The sequence below is a fragment of the Strix uralensis genome, chromosome 26 (assembly GCF_047716275.1).
Source record: "Strix uralensis isolate ZFMK-TIS-50842 chromosome 26, bStrUra1, whole genome shotgun sequence".
NCBI classification, from domain to species: Eukaryota; Metazoa; Chordata; class Aves; order Strigiformes; family Strigidae; genus Strix; species Strix uralensis.
Window position 1 is genome coordinate 6,682,048 of NC_133997.1, and position 17,929 is coordinate 6,699,976.

Consider the following 17,929-nt stretch of genomic DNA (forward strand, 5'->3'; position numbering starts at 1 on the left):
TTCTAGGAATGACTTTGTCCACGTGCCTACCTCTGAAACTCCTGCCACATGCTGCTTAGTCCTATTCCAGGCTCTCAATGAACGGTGCAAATCGGTGCAGAGCGTCTACAAGACCTTTGCAAAATAATTATGAGAATTACCATTGCTCCTGCGTTTGGAAATCATAAGTCACTGTAAGCTTTTAGGATGTGTTGTAACTTCTCCCTTTGTGCTGGCTCAGCTCTCCTTGTCTTTTGTGTAGGAGAGTTGGACTTAAACCACTTCCTATTTCCTGCCTATCTTTGCTCATTGCTTTTCATATGGCCCACTAAGCCTTTTATCCCTTGCACCCAGATTTGCGTATGTGAATAAAGGCAATCTCTACCTACTTTTTTTTTTTCCTCTGTTAGTAGCATCAGGCTGAGTGACACCTTTCATTTGAGTTTTTGGTTAGTGTGGCACGTTAAGAGCTGGTGATACGGTACCCGTGTTACTCAAAAATCTGAACTTAGTATTTGTCATAAGTCAAAGAAACTGAGAGCTTTTTTGTGTTCTGCTTACGTGCCTGTGTCTGGCTGAGCAGTCAGAGTAAGGAGGACTGTTTGGACTAGCTGCTTTCAGAATACTGCGCTGTTTGCATGGCAGAACTTCTCGCACGCAGAATTCAGCAGCTGTGAGATTTAAATAAATTATTTGGAATCTATTTGACTTGTGGGGTTTTTTCATACACTGATCCCTTGCAACACACTTCTGTGAGTAGCTGGTTGTTTCTTTTTTATCTTTCCTGTTTTAAAAGCTAGGAGTTCATAGGGAACACCTCTGTGCTCTGGAGATCTAGGGGACAAACTCCTAACAAGTACTGTGCAGCTTGGTAAGAGTTAAATCTCAGAAGTTTGAAACAGAACAAGTTCAAAATCCTCTGCCTGATCCAGAAACGTTTGCACGATACAATCTAAAAGGCAATTTCTGTAAAGTCACTCAAATATGTGTTCAAACCCTTTTACATCAAAACCAAATCAGCCCCCTCCGCTCGGGGCCTGGTTTATTATACCTGGAGGTATCTGTGCCAGGAATTGCTGCAATGTTTGTAATTATATTTTGTCAGCAGTGTAATACTGATGGGAACCTGTACCTTAGTCATTTAACACATCCTTGCAATCGCTTTTATTAAGGAAATGTTTCCTTTATGTGATACTGTTTTATGGAAAATGAATTTGAAAGAGATAACTTGTGTACCTCAAGATTATTTTAATTTCCTTTTGCCTGCACAACACTTACAGCTTGCTTTCCTTTCCTTGCGAGCCCTGACGTCTGTGCAGCAAGCCACAGGGGGGCTGTGGGCAACGCGCTGCTCAGCGCTTCCCTCCGGTGAGCTTGGCTGGGTGTGCTTGGCTGGGGTGTCAGTGAAAATACTGCGGCTGTGGAGCAAGACACCACACATCCTCCTGTGCCTGTCCAAATGGAATGCTCTGTTTTCTCCAAACAACAAAACAATCATTTAATCAACAACATGCCATAATAGAGGCTCTGTATTTACTGAAACCAGATGCATTCATGTCTCCGAGGCTGGGCTTACCCGACAAGCTGTCTTTGGAATAGCTGTGGTTTAGATTTCCATCATAGGTGTGCTAGCAAAACTTGTCTTTTTCCTTTGTGTTTTATCCCACGGTATGTCTCTTGGTGGTCAGAAGGAATAGATGGAGTCAGTAACAGATTCTGTTCATTTATCCTCCGGTTCTTAATCCCCGCAGCACGTGTCTGTGCAGCAGAGCACATGGATGTTTACTCCTGGGCTTCAGGGCTGCTGTAGCCCTGGAGCCCGGTTAGTGTGGTCTTAGGTACGGCCTAATAAGCTCTCTTGAGGGTGAGTTTGCAGAAGGAACATGATTGCCTGTACCCATCCCTACTCCAAGATATGCTCTGGCACTGATTCCCCAACTCTGGTCACAGTTACTGAACGCAGGGACTTTCCATGTTGTCACCATGTGTAACTCATTACCCTGTTGTATGTCTGGCAAAGTACAGCCACTCTGTGTCCACGGCAAACATTTGTTTGGGAGCCACTGCTTAGTGTCGTGTTTTGTCGTTGTCTTCTGAAGCCCCAGGGACTGGAAGTAGTTTCCCCCATGAGAAAAGAAGAAAATGAGGTCATCGTGGAAGCAAAAAACCACGCAGGAAAGAAATCTGTGAAGCAAATCTGGTAGTAGTTCTGTATTTCTCCCACGTCTTCCCAAATTTCATTACAAGTGAGATAGATAGATTCTGCTTCATACGAAGGAGCCAGAAAATCCAGATTTCACCCAACTAAGGTGAAAAGCAGTTTTCAGCCTAGTGGCTTTAATCTAAAAATTTCTCACGCTAACAGTGTTTTGCGTCTAATTTATCCTATGGCCATTATTTCTGAGGCCTGGCGTGCGTGGAGTGAGGAAGTTTCTTAATGGTCATACAGAGCTTTAAAGACAAAAGCCAAACCCACTGAATTCCAACCAGAAAACCCACAGGTGGCAAGTTCAGCTTACGGAGCGTTCCAGGATGTCATGTCCTTTTTGCCAATCATCGAGTGCCCGAGGCACTGCTCTGCATGCAGCCGCATGGAGGGGGTGTTCGTTAGTTTGTTTTTAATAACATCAGATATTTTAACTTCAGGAAAACATTCTGTTTTCAGACCCTGAGAAGTTGTTTTTGCCTAATGGAGTCCCTAATGGCTGCATCTAAGAAGTTTTTATGAATATTTCATTGGTTATGAAGATTGACCTTCTTACGCATTTAGAGGAAATAAAAGGGTGAGACCACATGAGGAAACATTTGCAACTTAATACAGGAAGATCTGGGAAAAGTGTTTCTGATACAACTCTCTGAGATTTTATGTCTCAACAAGCTTAGACATCAAATACACTTGGCTTAAGAATTAAACAAACTCCAGCAGCATATACATAAGCTGCCCGCGTTGGCAGCTCAACCTGGAATCAGGGATTGAAAGTGAGATCTTTCCAAGTCCATTTCTGACTGAAGTAAGAGTCAAATTCTGTCAAGGTTAGTCCTGATTTCATCTTCAGAGGCACAAACTAGATCCCACTGTGCTTCGTGTCCGAGAGCAGTGTTACGGTAGCAGTCTAGTGTGGCACGGGGAGGATCCACCTCTCCAAACCAGCACGTGAGATTGGAAGGGGTATAGAAGTCATGAGGAATTGCCTTCCATCTCCTCTTGTGGTGTGCAACAGAAATGTGGCACTGAGCAAGTGTTTTGACTGGTTTCACATTTATTTTGCATTGCTGGCATAGCTGATTAATATTCCTTAACATGCCTTATCTTTTAGCATTTGTCTAACTGACCACCTTTAATGCTCAGAGTGGCGCTGTCCTGCACCAGTCTCTGTAGTAAATTTAAAAACCTCAGGTCAGAAGCTGCTGTATTTGCTGTGGAGTCTTTCCTGGCATGTAGCTCCATGAGCACCCCATCCCCAGGGCTGCAGATTCTTCCTGACAAGGGGATGCTTCTGGACGTGGGTGTACACAAGCACCTAGTGAGCAACACGTTGTAACCCAAGGTGATATTCATCACCAAGAAAACAAAATCATCCTCAGCTAGACTAATGTAATGGAAATCAACACCCACCAGACCGATGCTGATAGCTTTAGTCAGTGCTAAGAGCTGCTGTTGAATTTCAGTCTGAAGCTGGCTACCGCTTGCGCGTACCTGCCCTGTATTTTCCTCTCCGCTGACTCTTGGGGGTATTTCTTTGCTTTGCCTGAGCAAGGGCAGTTCCCCGCTCTAAAGACCTACCACTGGCAAAAACCTGTGAGCAGCAGTGGGAACAGCCTTTCCAGCATTACATTCTGGAATTAACCTCTGAATCACATGCCAGATCCAGGAGTCATTAGATCTGAGGAGATGCCCTTCTCTGTCATCTTAAAGTGATGCCACTTGCCCGCTCTCCGTGAGAGAGTTCAGGTGGGTGTGTATTTAAATAAAGTTGCAGCAGCTAGTCTCACCACAGGAGCTCCAATTTTCACATTAAACCTGGCCAGGGACATCAGGGCAACCATCAAAGCTGACAATAAGTACATTGGTGATAAAAGGAAGACTAGGGAAAACGTGGGCCCTCTCTGGAAGGAAACAGGAGACCTGGTTACCTGGGATATGGAGAAGGCTGAGGTAGCCAACAACACTTTTGTCTCAGTCTTCACTGGCAAGGGCTCCAGCCACACTGCTCAAGACACAGAAGGCAAAGGCAGGGACTGGGAGAATGAAGAACTGCCCGCTGCGGGAGAAGATCAGGTTCAAGACCATCAAAGGAACCTGAAGGTGCACAAATCCACGGGACCTGATGAGATGCATTCACGGGTCTTGAGGGAACTGGTGGATGAAGTGGCTAAGCCGCTGTCTGTTGTATTTGAGAAGTCGTGACAGTCTGGTGAAGTTCCTGCTGACTGGAAAAGGGGAAACATAGCCCCCATTTTTAAAAGGGAAAAAAAGACCTGGGGAACTACAGGCCAGTCAGTCTCACCTCTGTATATGGCCAGATCATGGAGCAGATCCTCCTGGAAACTATGCTGGGGCATGTGGAAAATAAGGAGGTGATTGGTGACAGCCAGCATGGCTTCACTAAGGGCAAAATGTGCCTGACTAATTTGGTGGCCTTCTACGATGAGAGTTGGTGGATAAGGGAGGAGCAACTGAAGTCATCCATCTGGACTTGTGCAAAGAATTTGACACTGTCCTGCATGACATCCTTGTGTCTAAACTGGAGAGACGTGGATTTGACAGATGGACCACTCGGTGGATAAGGAATTGGCTGGATGGTCTCACTCAAAGAGTTGTGGTCAATGGTTTGATGTCCCAGTGTAGAGCGGTGACGAGGGGCGTCCTCAGGGGTCGGGGTTGGGACCGGCGCTTTGTTTAACACCTTTGTTGGGGACATGGACAGGGGGATCGAGGCACCCTCAGCAAGTTCCCCACCAACACCGAGCTGTGTGGGGCGGGGACACGCTGGAGGGAAGGATCCATCCAGAGGGACCTGGACAGGCTGGAGAGGGGGGACTGTGCAAACCTCACGGAGTTCAACAAGGCCAAGGGCAAGGTCCTGCCCATGGGTCGGGGCAATCCCCGGCACAAACACAGGCTGGGCGAGGAGGGGCTGGAGAGCAGCCCCAAGGAGAAGGACCTGGGGGTGTTGGTGGGTGGAAAACTGCCTGTGAGCCAGCAACATGCGCTGGCAGCCCAGAAAGCCACCCGTGTGCTGGGCTGCATCCAGAGCAGTGTGGGCAGCAGGGCGAGGGGGGGAGATTCTCCCCCTCTGCTCCACTCTCCTGAGACCCCCCTGCAGTGCATGGGGCAGGGGGTTGGAAGTGAGTGATCTTTAAGGTCCCTTCCAACCCAAACCATCCTGTGATTCTGTGATTCGATGTTCTAGCAGCATGGGTGCCCAGCATACTCTTCCTGGTCTTTAAAGTTGTCTTCTGCAATAGTTTTGATTTGCGAAGGAACTCAGGGAGTGTCACAGCTGTTGGAGCCTCTCTCAGAAGTACCGAGATGCGCAGCGTGCGTGCATGACCTCATTGGAAGCTTATATTAAAAACAAAATAACAAAATAACCCAATGGAGACCAGGTCTTGTGCATATAAGGCACATATGGAAGTATTATCGCGTCCAGTGTGATTAAAGCACCTCAAGGATCCTGCTGTGGAGTTAGCATCTGCCCTTTTCTCTAGCTGTGCGTATTTATAAACGACGGTAGGATTTATTAGTGTTGAAGGTGAAGCTCAGTTGAAGGCATGCTGACTGCTGAATAATCATGCTTCCATAGGAAGAAATTCTCTCTTGTGATTTGCAAGCTTAAAATAATTCTGAAAGTAACTACAGGCAAAACACACATCCCACAACCTTTTAAATTTCCTTAGTGCTTGTACTTGCATAAAATGCTGCTTCTGCGCACACCTGTGATTTGATGTGAATTTGTGTCTGCTAGGAAGAGAATTTAAGCCAGCATTTAGTTTCATTTCTATTGCAAGTATCCTCCTTACGTGTTCCCGTGGTGTTTTCTGTCGTGCTGCGCTCGGTACGTGGGGGAATACAGGGAACCTTCGTGGGAACATTTTGCCTTTTCGCTGCAAAGGTGCATTTTGAGTTTCATTCCAGCATCCAAATACAAAGTTAAACTGTGCAGTGAAACTCAGTGCCAAACTTAGTGGCCCAAATTAATCTGTGTGATGCTTCTGCACAGTTGTATCATACGCACTTTACAGAAGTGACATGAGAATTCAGCCACCCTGGGAGAGCTCTGCCTGCGTGTCCTTCACCCTGGCTGATGGCAGTTAAGCGTGGCAGGCCTGCGGTGTCTCATCAGTCGTCTGGAGATAATGTAGGATGTACTGTGTTCTGGGCAGTGCAGAGTGATTTTTGTCACACTGTGGTTACCTTGGAGTAGTAATCTGTGTGGACTTACAGATGCATTTTCTTTTTTTTTTTGTCTTGTTGAGCTCTGTCTGATTTTTTTTTTTTGCTGCTCTCGGGTACCACTTTTGAGCTTTCAAAGGGATGATTTCAAATAGCAGTGGAGAAATGGAGTTTCAAGTACAAAGATATTCTTTAAACATGTCTGTCTTCTCTTTACTTTCATTGTTACTTCAGGATATTTATGCTTGGGTAAAGAAGCCACTGTGTCAGAAATGTTCTTTTCCTGCGCTGAAGCCACAGTTCGGTGTGAAAAGGAGAAAACAGGAGAAGATGGGGAACCGTGTGGGAGTGTAATTAGTACGTTTAGCAAGATAAATCTGGAGAGAGGGAAAATAGGCCAGATAAATACATTTATAGTGTCAGAGTAATTAGAAGATACTTCCCTGCTTGAAAAGATTTGCCAACCTGAAATTTCAAATACAATAAAATAATATCTTCAAATATATCAAAAAGCAGGTCTTGAAGGTGCCCCATTACAGGACAAACAGATGTAAGTAATGGACTCAGCCAAATGAAGACGAAGTGGTGTTTGAATCACCAGGGTAATTTAGGAGATAGTGGAAGTATTGTCTATTAGGGACTGGAGCCAAGAGAGGTAATAAAAGGTTTCTCTTATGAGGAGTCTGCATCTCTGAGTTTGATCAGTGTTAAGGCTTTTAATTTCTTCAGGATTTGTCCCAAGGATATTTGGGCCCTAGAAGCTTTTTTTAAAATAAAACATAGCAATATTTCACAGGAAAATTAGCCTCATATTTCTTGCTCTTGGCCATCAGACATACTTTTCACCCAATACATACATTCCAAAGTGATGCATAAAGGTGGCATTTGTCCTGTGGTTTTTCCCTCGTCTGATTTGCGAAATTGCACAAACATCGTAAATTAACGAGAGTTCAGACATCAAGGAGACATTAAAAGTGTGGTGGTTTAGAAAGAAGAAAAAAAAAAAAAAGTCCGTTCCTAATACTGTCAGAAAAAATTATCAGATGTAATAGTGGTTTGGAAACTTAATGAGCTTTTGCTACGGCTGAGTGTGAGCAGCAGCAGTTTGAGTTGCCATGTGTCTGGCTGCTTTCGCCAGGGAGTTAACCTTAAATTCCATCTTGGAAAAACGTAAAGATTACCAGGTTTCCTTGGAACAATGACACATCCTCTGCCAGGAAAAGCATCAGCCTTTCCACTGACTTCAAACTCCTGGCGAAAGACACTTCTTCAGCATTCTTGCCATCTCTCCTCGAGATTTCTACAGATGTGTGCTGTGTTTGGGATGAAACCTGTTGAGGTTTATGCTCGCCCGTGAGGCTGGTTCGTTGCCATCTGCCCTGTCACACCCTTCTGTGCTGGGGAGCTCCCGACTCCCGTGACCTCTTGGTCCTGCCCGGCCCCCTGTAACGGATACAGGAGGACAGGTTGTGGCGTGAAGTAAAAGGAGTGGGTCTGCTAATGAGGCTTTATAGCAAACTTCTATAATTCTAATATTTTGAAGCACTGCAGTTTCTCTTAATCTGTAGAGAGCAGCTGTATTCATTTTACCTACTTAACGACTCTGGCCACGAAATGCATTTTTCACATGACAATATGCCTTTAATTTACGTTATGCACAGGTAGTGGCAACGTGCCCATTGCTTCGGGGCAGGTTTGGTGGCGATAACAGAATCACAGAATCATCTCGGTTGAAAAAGACCTTGAAGCTCCTCCAGTCCAACCATGAACCTCACACTGACCGTTCCCAACTCCACCAGATCCCTCAGCACTGGGTCAACCCGACTCTTCAACCCCTCCAGGGATGGGGACTCCCCCCCTGCCCTGGGCAGCCCATTCCAACGCCCAACAACCCCTTCTGCAAAGAAATCCTTCCTAAGAGCCAGTCTGACCCTGCCCTGGCGCAGCTTGAGGCCATTCCCTCTTGGCCTGCTGCTGGTTCCTTGGCTCAAGAGACTCATCCCCCCTCTCTGCACCCTCCTGTCAGGGAGTTGCAGAGGGCCGTGAGGTCTCCCCTCAGCCTCCTCTTCTCCAGACTAAACCCCCCCAGTTCCCTCAGCCGCTCCCCGTATCGCACCTCACGCGTGTGGATCAGAGCGAACCGGGGGCAGGACCGTGTGTTCGGGGGGGGCCTCAGTGGATGCACCTGCAGCTCAGGGTCAAGGACAGGCGTGTTTCTGTCAGCATCTTGGTGTGAGATGCCAGAACTGTATCTGACAGCTCAGGCTTGGTAATGCGTGTGTGTGATTGTGCTTACATTTCACTGGAAAAGCCAGTAATTGCTCCCAGTGGCTTAATATTGTGTCAATTATATATGAATAGTGTCACTAAAACTTTTTGCAGGAGCCAGTCACCAGCGTGCAAACACAGTAATGCGTAAGCTATAGACTTTCTGCTGGCTCCCAGTCAGTGCCTTGTTTTCAGAGGAATTTAGATAAGAACTTGGGAGATGCGGTGTGGAATATTGAAATCAGCTCCAGGAGGTCGTAAGAGTTACTCCCCAGGCTTTGCTGCTCTCTGGAGTGGTCTGCCCGGGGCTGTCCCAGGTCAGCGTAGGCTCCACGCCTCTGACCTGAGATGGTTTCTTGGTGGACTTAAAGCAGAGGTAATGCTGGCAGGTTTGGAGTTTGGGGGCAATGATTCTGCTCCGTCTGTCTGGCAACAGATAGGGAGAAGATTTGAAGGGAGGAGGAATCAAACGTATTTTCATGGCCTATCATTTTCATTCTCTAGTTAATTATCATCTAATTATTTAATGCCTTCCACATTAAATTCTAACCTTAACTGTAATTCCCTTGGGGGTGGCGATTTGTTTTGTTTTTTGTTGTTTTTTTTCCCTTCTGTTTTGTTCTTTTCTGTTTGTGGTTTTGGGTTTTTTGTTTTGGTTTTTTTTTTCAATTTTTAAATCTTTTTTAGTTGCAGGTAAGATTTTAAGCTTTAAATAACAACACAGTACAAAATGAGTTCTGTCATGGGAGCAAGACAAGTTCACAGTGTTAGTTATCAAACACATAGGATAGCTTTGCCAAAGCCCTCGTAACCTTTTCTTTAAGTATGTGTTGTTCTGGATGCCGGCTTTCTGCCAGCAGCTCCGCGTTACTCCCTTGCTGAGATACGTGTGTGAGCGAGATCAGTGTGTTCAGGCCTTTATGAAGCAGAAGTTGAAATAAATAAGCTTCATAGATTAATCAAATCTACACTTCCCAAGCTTTTCACAAATTATCCTTTCATTGGGAGGGCTGAATGATGGAGTTAACATCGTCGGCAAACAAGGAAATTAAAGCCAAAGCTGTCAAAACGAGCTTACTCTGACACGTGGGGGTCAGAGGCACAGCGAGGAGAAGCAGACACAGCCCCACTGACCTTGCAAAGCAAAGTCAGCTCTTACCTGGTAAGGATTTGGCACTTTAATTTAGCAGCCAACAGTCCTAATCTTGGCAACAGATTTATGTAGTGCTTTTCCTTGAAATGATTTTTCAAAGTTTTTGTAGCTTGTAAGAGGAGCACGCAAGAATGTGACTCTGGTTTAAAGCAAAAAAAATGACTGCGTGAATCTCAAAAGTTGTATTTTAATTATTTTTCTGCCTGTGGTGACGCTGACAAGTGAAACACGCTCGTGCAACAGCATCACGTAAAAGCTGCCTCTGCTAATTAAAGTCCTCTCTGCAGTCACTAGCCCTTGCTTTTGGATCTCTGTGCAGGGAACGTGGCAGGTCCCATGTGCCTTCCAGACAGGTTCACAGTAGCCTTGAAACTGTGGAGCTCCAGACAAACAAATGAGTCTTTAAAACATCTGCTGCCTTGCTCCAAGCACAGATCTGCTAGAGTTTGAGTTGAGGGTTATTCTTGGAGGGAGAGCAGAAGGGAGCTTCCAAAGCCTCTTTGAAGAGGAGAGATGAGAATGTGTGTTTTGCTCTCGTTAACCCCTGTTCTGGAAGATAAATGCACACGCACAGAATTGTTCCCTGCAAAGCTACCGAGCTTTTGAATGAGACTTCTGAATGAGCCGTGTCATAACTGACTTGCTCTTCCAGTTTACTTTGTTGCTGTTTATCTCCACAAGAGGAATAACCAATAACTTATCCTCTGCAGGAGACTCCTGTAATCACTCTTTATCTGCTGGCGTACTAGAGATGAGCTCCTTTTTCTCAGGCAGTGGGAAGACCACATGAGCTAGAAGCGTTTTTAAGCTAGTCCTGCCTGTATATATGATAATAAAGTCTTGGCGAGCAAGCACTGCTCTTTCTGGCAATATTGTGTATGAGCAAGATATGTGACTTAATTTTGTCTTTCAAGATACCGAGGTGAAACTGTTACTGTAGATACTGTGAGATCCTGACAGCTTCTCTGGCTGGCCTCCTGCTCTTGGAAGTCTTTGCTGCTATTGGGTTTCTTATAGTTACCCATCGTTTGGCAGATCATTGTATTAGGAACTACAGCTCTTACCAGTGAGCTGCACAAAGTGACATAAAATGAATTTTCTGGTAGAGGAAAAATTGCCTGCCTGCTCCAGGATTTGATACACTCATCAAGAAGGCACAGTGGAGCCTCACAGACTCGTCTCTAGCAGTGTAAAGACGACACCTCTTGAATTTTAAACGATACATTGACCTGGTGTTTACAGCGCTCTGCGTTATCCATACACCTGTTAGCGTGAGGGGTTCATAGAACCGTCTTTAAGGCTTTCTTTGTGAATCCTAAAATGCTACCACTGAAACGTATAGGATACCATAAACCTAATTTATGAAGGCAGTCATATCTACTTCTGCTAGCTGAGCATGCATGTTCCAAAAATAAATGAACCTAACAGAACCTGATGCATCATAATTGTTTGTCAAGTTCAGGAAGTTCGACAGACATTTTGAATGTGAAAAATGAACATTTCAGATTATATATCAAGCCCTATGTATAAGGTATGCTGCTTAACGCTTTCATCAGTTACCATAAATGCTGTTGACAGATTATTTCAGCTATCTCGGGGGATACACATTGAAACTGTTACAGGGGTATCCTGCAGACCCTGGTGACTTTGGTCTGTCCTTTAAGAAGACAAAAATCCATTTCCCAATTTGGAGTCAACCAAATTCTGCCCGTGAGTCATGTTCAGAGTCCACTAAGGTCAAGAGAGGCCTTTTCTTTGTGGTCCCTGGGTTTCAAATCAGGCCCAGGTGCACCTGTAATTTCTAGGATGTTTTGTCCATGAGGGATGCTGCAGGGGGAGAGGCTCTTAAACATTGTGACATCCATGGTTTTTGGAAGAGCATTAATGCACGTCTCTTTAACAGAGCAAAACAAAAATTACGCCACATGGGCAACAGGGAACATAAGTGAATTTTCATCTTCCAGGGTATTTTGCTGCAAGGACAGTTACGTTACAGGATAAAACCAGTAGATTTTCCTGTGTAAACAATTCTACTCTCTCTGTCTCTCAGTAGGCACGAGGCTGGCTGCAGGAAGAGGGGCAGTTGTTCAGTTAGCTTTTGCAACTGTACTCCGAAATAAGACAGTTGTGTAGAGGTAGGGCACTACAATGGATTTAAAATATCACTTCTCACTACAGTGAGTTTTTGTCTAAATGGGGACATTCAGAAGCACTGAAGTGGAAACTAACTACGTGGGTGTAAAGTCGATGACTACAAATCAGTAAGTTGATCCTCAGGTAGGAATGCTCTACCCAATGAAACGTTTGCTGTAACTTAGTCGTCCTACACACACGGACCTCATGCCTACAGGTGATTCACTTGGTGTTTCTGGACAGTTCATTTATAGACTTGGCTTGACTTAAGTCCAAACTGGTGTAAATTACTGTGTATGTAAGAGGAAGGGTGATGCGATTCAACCATTGTCTTAACTGAACCTGCCCCTTTTTCTGCCCTGCATTGGTTGCAGAGAGTAGAGGATGGAAACTTTTCTTCTTGAGTAGGAAACCCACGTTTAATTGAACTGGAGATCCTTGTTACCCGACAAACGTGAAAATACCTCCAGCCACGTATTAGCTTTCCTTTACTTCATGCTTTGTTATTTTGTTTTTCCTTGACTGTTAAGTTAGTTTCAACACTTAGTAGCACTTTAAATACAAAATGTGATAGCAACGAATCATGATAAAGTGTGGGGGGAATATGCAATACAGAAATAAATAATGGTTGTATTTAATCACATTAATGGCAGCAGGCTACCCCCTCTTACACATATCGAAAAGTCACTCTTACAAATCTTTAAAATTGCCTCTTTCTGGAATGCGATTTTTTTTTTTAAGTGGGATTAGGCTCACCGTGTGAAAGATCCTCACAGCATTTAGAAAGATTTATCTCTGGGACTGTATTACACACCAATCTTACGAGGATGTGAGCGTGCGTAAAAAAATCTTTAAAGTTCTCAGTGGGAAACTTTACAGAAGAAAGTTCATTTTGAAGGGAGAATTTATAGGTGGAATGAGAGGCTGTCCGGAAGCTGAAAAAGGGAGAGTGTGCTGGGAAAATGGTACAGGAGAAGCTGCAACAGTGGCTGAGGGAGACGTTTCATGGGTTTTCTAGAGAGGTCAGTATCCAACTGGAGGCAACACTGAGTGGATTTCATCTTCAAGAACTTGCTCAGTGTTTTAAGACTTTCTGTGTCCTTCTAGTTATGTGAAGAGCAGCCTCAACAGAACTGGCTTTAGGTGTCCCCAGTTAGGTACAAATTATTTTTTTTTAAAGTGCTCTACACTGTTAGGCAACAGTGAAGACCAACAGTGCAAACTTGATTTCTGATACAAATCCTTTGATGGGAAGGGATTTTTGCTCACCAAAAAGGACTGCCACAAAGCAGGAGAAAGTTTTATTTGCATAACCAGCAAGAGAGAGCGGTGAGCATTTGCACGTGCTCTCCCTCTTCCTCTAAATGCATTTAATGCTGTAAAAATATACTAAATTATGAAAATCCAAACACCTTCTTTGGTCCAGAAATCTTTTTAATTATCTGCAATCCTGTATACGACATTTAGAAAAGAAATTAGTCTTCAGGAAGTTCTGTCTAGTGAAGGAATTTGTGTGCTCTGCAACTTCCTTGCAAGGAGGAGAAAGAAAATAGCAAAATTCAAAGTTAAATTCAGTCTGGGTATCAGTAGTCATTTACATGTAAGCAGATTTTGCCTTACATCTCCCTGTTTCTCAGGAGCTATGTGTCTCCAGTCACTGGGTTCGCTTTTTTTTTGCTTACATTCATGAAAATACATCAAATTGTGATTATTTTTTTTCTCCTCGCTCTTATGTTTCTTCCTGCTTTCATTTGTTGTTGGGTTTTGTTGGTCTTAGCTAATTATGATTTTTTTTACAGAGTTAATTTTTTATGTACACATTTTCCAAGAAAGTGTTGTTCCAAAAGACCTTCGTGTAAAAAGCCCTGGACTCTTCTGCAGCACTGTCTATTTTTAAGCTGACATCATTTCTGCTTAAGAAAGCAAGTGAATAACTCTTCTGGCAAGTACGGCAGTGCTCTCGCTGTACAATTTAATGTCCATCACATCAGGAGTAAAGATAGCAGTGGTGGGTCTGTGTGTGCAGAGAGGTTGAGATACCTCATCCTCTTCCGTGCACCTTTAAGGGAGCATTTCATGGTTTTTTCTTCCTGGGGCTCCACACTAAATAATAATCCCTCCTTCTTTTGTAAAACAGCTTTTTGGAAGACATTTCAGGTTTTTATTTGCTTTGCAAACAGTCTTAATTGCTTATGATCAGTTTGTAACTTCAGTTTTCAGAGATGATCGTCCAATGTAAGCCGTTTTAAGTATAGGATATCAAGACTAGTGGGAGTAGCAGGACCAGTAGTAGGACTAGTCCTACTACTACATGTACAGGAATGACGTGGTTAAATCTCTCCTCACTGCTCTGAAAAAAGGCACATCCTGATGTTGTGTTTAATGGCTGTGTATGTGATGAATGGTGCCATAAAGCACCAAGTTGAGGTAAATTGCTTGACAACACTGAAATTAGGAGATATGTTTTATTATCTAATGTCTGCCCGAACATATAAAATAAAAAATGAATAAAATTGGGGGAGAATCACTGTTACCTGATATATGAATATTTATAGAGATATTTTCAGTGAACAATTAATTGTGCAGACTTCTAAGCTAGAGGCTTAATCTCTGGCTGGAACAGTTTGCCTTCCTATGATTGTTTTATTTTTGAACCGTATTTTTATTTTTAAACTGTCAGGTGAGATGCCAAAATCCAATGGCATTCGAGGGTCTGTGTAAGCCATGAACGCTGAATATTTTCGATCTGACAGCTCCAGCCAGACAAGTGCTTCCCTGATTCCCTGATACTCAGCATGTCTTGGAGCAAGTTGATGTGAATGTTGTGCTTCATGCATTATTACATGCCTGGCTTATCCCTGCTCACTGACCTGGTCTTTCTCTTTCCCTCTTTTCTCCACCCCTTCCCTGCTCCCTTGGTGTAGCTTTCGCTCCCGGAGGAACAGAATGAAGTAACAAGAAACGGCTGCGAATCCAAGGAACTGGTCTACCTTGTACAGATCTCTTGTCAGGTAAATGCCATGTTTTCTCCCCCCACCCCGTTCTGCGGAGCGTTTTGCGTTATGTTTGGCAACACAGCCTCGTGCTATTTTGATATGACACTTTTCTGCGGCGTGTGTGGTTTTTTTCCACTTCTTCACTAGCTCAGTCCTCAAAAGGATGCTGTCTGTGGTACTGCGACCAGCTGATTTTAAGAGAAGAGAGAGCATCGAGGGGGGAGAAAAAGGAGTCTGTTAAGCAAATAATCCTCGCTGCAGTTTGTGCAGCACAACGATTAGCCTGGAGACACGAGCGTGTGTGCTCGGGCTGTGTGTACGTCTGCCGTGTGTCAGTGGGGGACTCTACAGTGACACACAGACACACCAGATACATAAACGGGGGAAGTAGGCGAGGGAGAATGCTGGCCAGTGTTGTTGTTGATCAAGGCGCGCTGCTGGCAGCCGGGAGATGGGGATTCTTGATCTGTTCCCAGTTACGTCTCCAGACATCTGGTATGAAATTCTTTCTCTGCCTCTGCTACTGTGGTATCAAAATGCTTTGGGCAGATAAATCTGCCTCTTTGTACCACAGATTTCCCGTTTGCTAATACGAGAGAGTGACTTTGTAAAATGCTACGTAATAAGTTATCACATTTTAATATGTTGAATGAAATTGTTGTTTGTGGGAGACGTTGCATTGACAAAGTCACTTGAGAGCAAATGCCTGAATTTGGTCATTTTTCTAGTCTTAGAATAGCAATTCTTTTCATGATTCATGTCAAGCATCCATCTTACCAATTTATGCTGAACATAAATGAGAATCACTGTGGTGTCTGTCTCTCTTTAAAGGTCTTTATGTGCTTCTGCTGACATTTCTCACGTACTAAAAGGAAGCGTATGCAATACCCGTGTTGCCTACATTTGAATTATGTGGGGTGGGGAAGTATTTGCTGTCGGACTGTACCAGCAGAGTGGCATTAGTAGAGACAGAAACACGAATTTGCAGTGAACTCGCTCTTCTGCACTAACGCTGCGTGCGCGCTGGTGTAGGGCGATGGGAGGGCGCTGAGGAGCAAAGCATCCTGCTGTGTTTTGAAGGTGGAGCTTGGCACAAGCTGAGCTCCAGCAGTGTGGTTAGTGTGATAGAAACACACAGAGTAATTCCTCCCTGTTGTCAGCTTTTACAGTGCAAGTACACACGTGCACTCTATATATATATATAAAAATATTGCTCTTGGGAGAGGGAAGAGAGGCTGAAAGTGAACATCTCTCAAAATTACCTGTGTTTGGGCATTTCGCTAGTACTGTTCTAACCCAACTGTAGCCAGTTTCATACAAAACAATCGCTTTTCAGAAAAGCAATCCAAGCTAACAAGCAGCACGGCAAAATTTAACGGTGGCCACGTGTCTGTCTCCCAGCCAAGAGCAGTACAGTGACCCAGAGTGAGATTTTTCAGGGGACTTAAGGAAATTGGAATTTCAGTATGTTTTTGAGACCTCACGTGTGGGACTGTGTTCGCAATGCTTAACGCAGAGATAAACCTTGTATTCTTTCCTGACTATTTCAGGTGGGCCTGTAGAAGTGGCAATATTTTATAGGATAGTTTTTCTCAAACTCTGAACCATAGCACTTCTGATCTTCCTACCTCCCTTACTGACATTGCTAAAGATTAACGCGACCCCTCAGTTATACTTGTGTCCTTAAACCCTCCAGAATATGTTAGAGCCAGAGCCAGCCCCAGGAGCAGCAAACAGCTGGTGCATAGCGTGGAAGGCACTGGTGATGCGCCGATGGGGGTGAGCCCGGCTGTCCAGCAGCTTGTCTGACACTTCTGTCAGACTCTGGGCTGCTTTGCAGGGGCGTTTCTGAGAAGACGGTGCAGGGATTTGATTTGTGTGGGGACAATGTGGTGAGTTCTGTGCCTTGGCTAAGGAAGATGCTACTTTTGCGGCGAGACTTAACTAAGAGGCTGTCCAGTAGATCCAGAGACTGTGAACCATGCCCAGCTGCTGAGAAGTTCTGTTACCTTCTTTTTCAGTGTTTTACTAAAATGAAAACACTGGGACTTGACCTCATCACTTTAAAGGGTGGCCATAGAACCAGTCACCACCTCCTTTTCTTTTAATTTAGTTTCTTTTAAAGTAGTCCTTCTAGCTAGCTAGAATTTCTCCCAGCCCCAAGTCAGTGATTCAGCTCTTGCGTGTTAGTCTGTGTCTCTGTCTTAGATACTCACAAAGCTGAGAAACGTGTGGCATCTGGATTCAATGAACAGAAAGACATGGAAGGAGCTGCACAGCTGAGCATCATTTCTACCACGGAGATACTTCACCCCTGACATCTCATGGCCTCTCCTAATGTCCAGGGAAAGATTCCATTCTGTCACGCGTTGGATGCCAGCGGTGTCTGGATGGATTTGGCTCCACATTAGAATTGAATGGGAGGTGTGAAATAGCTCATGGAATGATAGTGCAGTGGGGAGAGATTTTGGCAGGATGCATCTGTATCGGGCCAAAAATATTGAAGGAGGGAGGAAAAAAAAAAAAGCTATAAAACCAATTTCACTTTGCTCGCCTTTTGGTTATGCTACTAACATTGGTGTTCAGCCTACAGCAGCAGCTTGCAAAAACCTCCTTCATTTCTCAGATGGACACAGAGAAAACGAATTCTGTTAATTAAGGCTAAACCCATACAAATTCAAAAGCTTTAAGATATTTGTGATTTGTTGCAAAAGCATGGGGAAGAGCAAGGACATTTGGCCACCCTGGCAATTTTAGATTACGGACCTTAGAGAAATAAGCAAAAAAGCTTTGGGGTTGAATGCATTGTACTGCCCAGTTTGGACTGTGCAGATACAATCTGTGTGTTGTGTGGCCCGTAAAAAGACATTTATTTTGTCATTTCACTCTGCAGCAGACAACAAACCAAAGCTTTTGAACGTTGTAAAACATCCAGCTCAGTCTTAGCTGTGTTTGGCAGACTGCACTTCGGCATTTACACTAAGGAAATTCTATCCCACTCTT

The 17,929-nt window shown here is 44.3% G+C and overlaps 1 protein-coding gene across 2 annotated transcripts in view; it reads left to right on the forward strand.

The window, feature by feature from the left end:
- ARHGAP32 (Rho GTPase activating protein 32) overlaps positions 1-17,929 on the forward strand; it is a 263,161-nt gene that overhangs the window by 141,570 nt on the left and 103,662 nt on the right. For both annotated transcript variants that reach the window (XM_074894915.1, XM_074894916.1), the window contains one exon: positions 14,855-14,941. In XM_074894915.1, the coding sequence (XP_074751016.1) occupies positions 14,855-14,941 (87 nt within the window). The remainder of the gene's footprint in view (positions 1-14,854; positions 14,942-17,929) is intronic.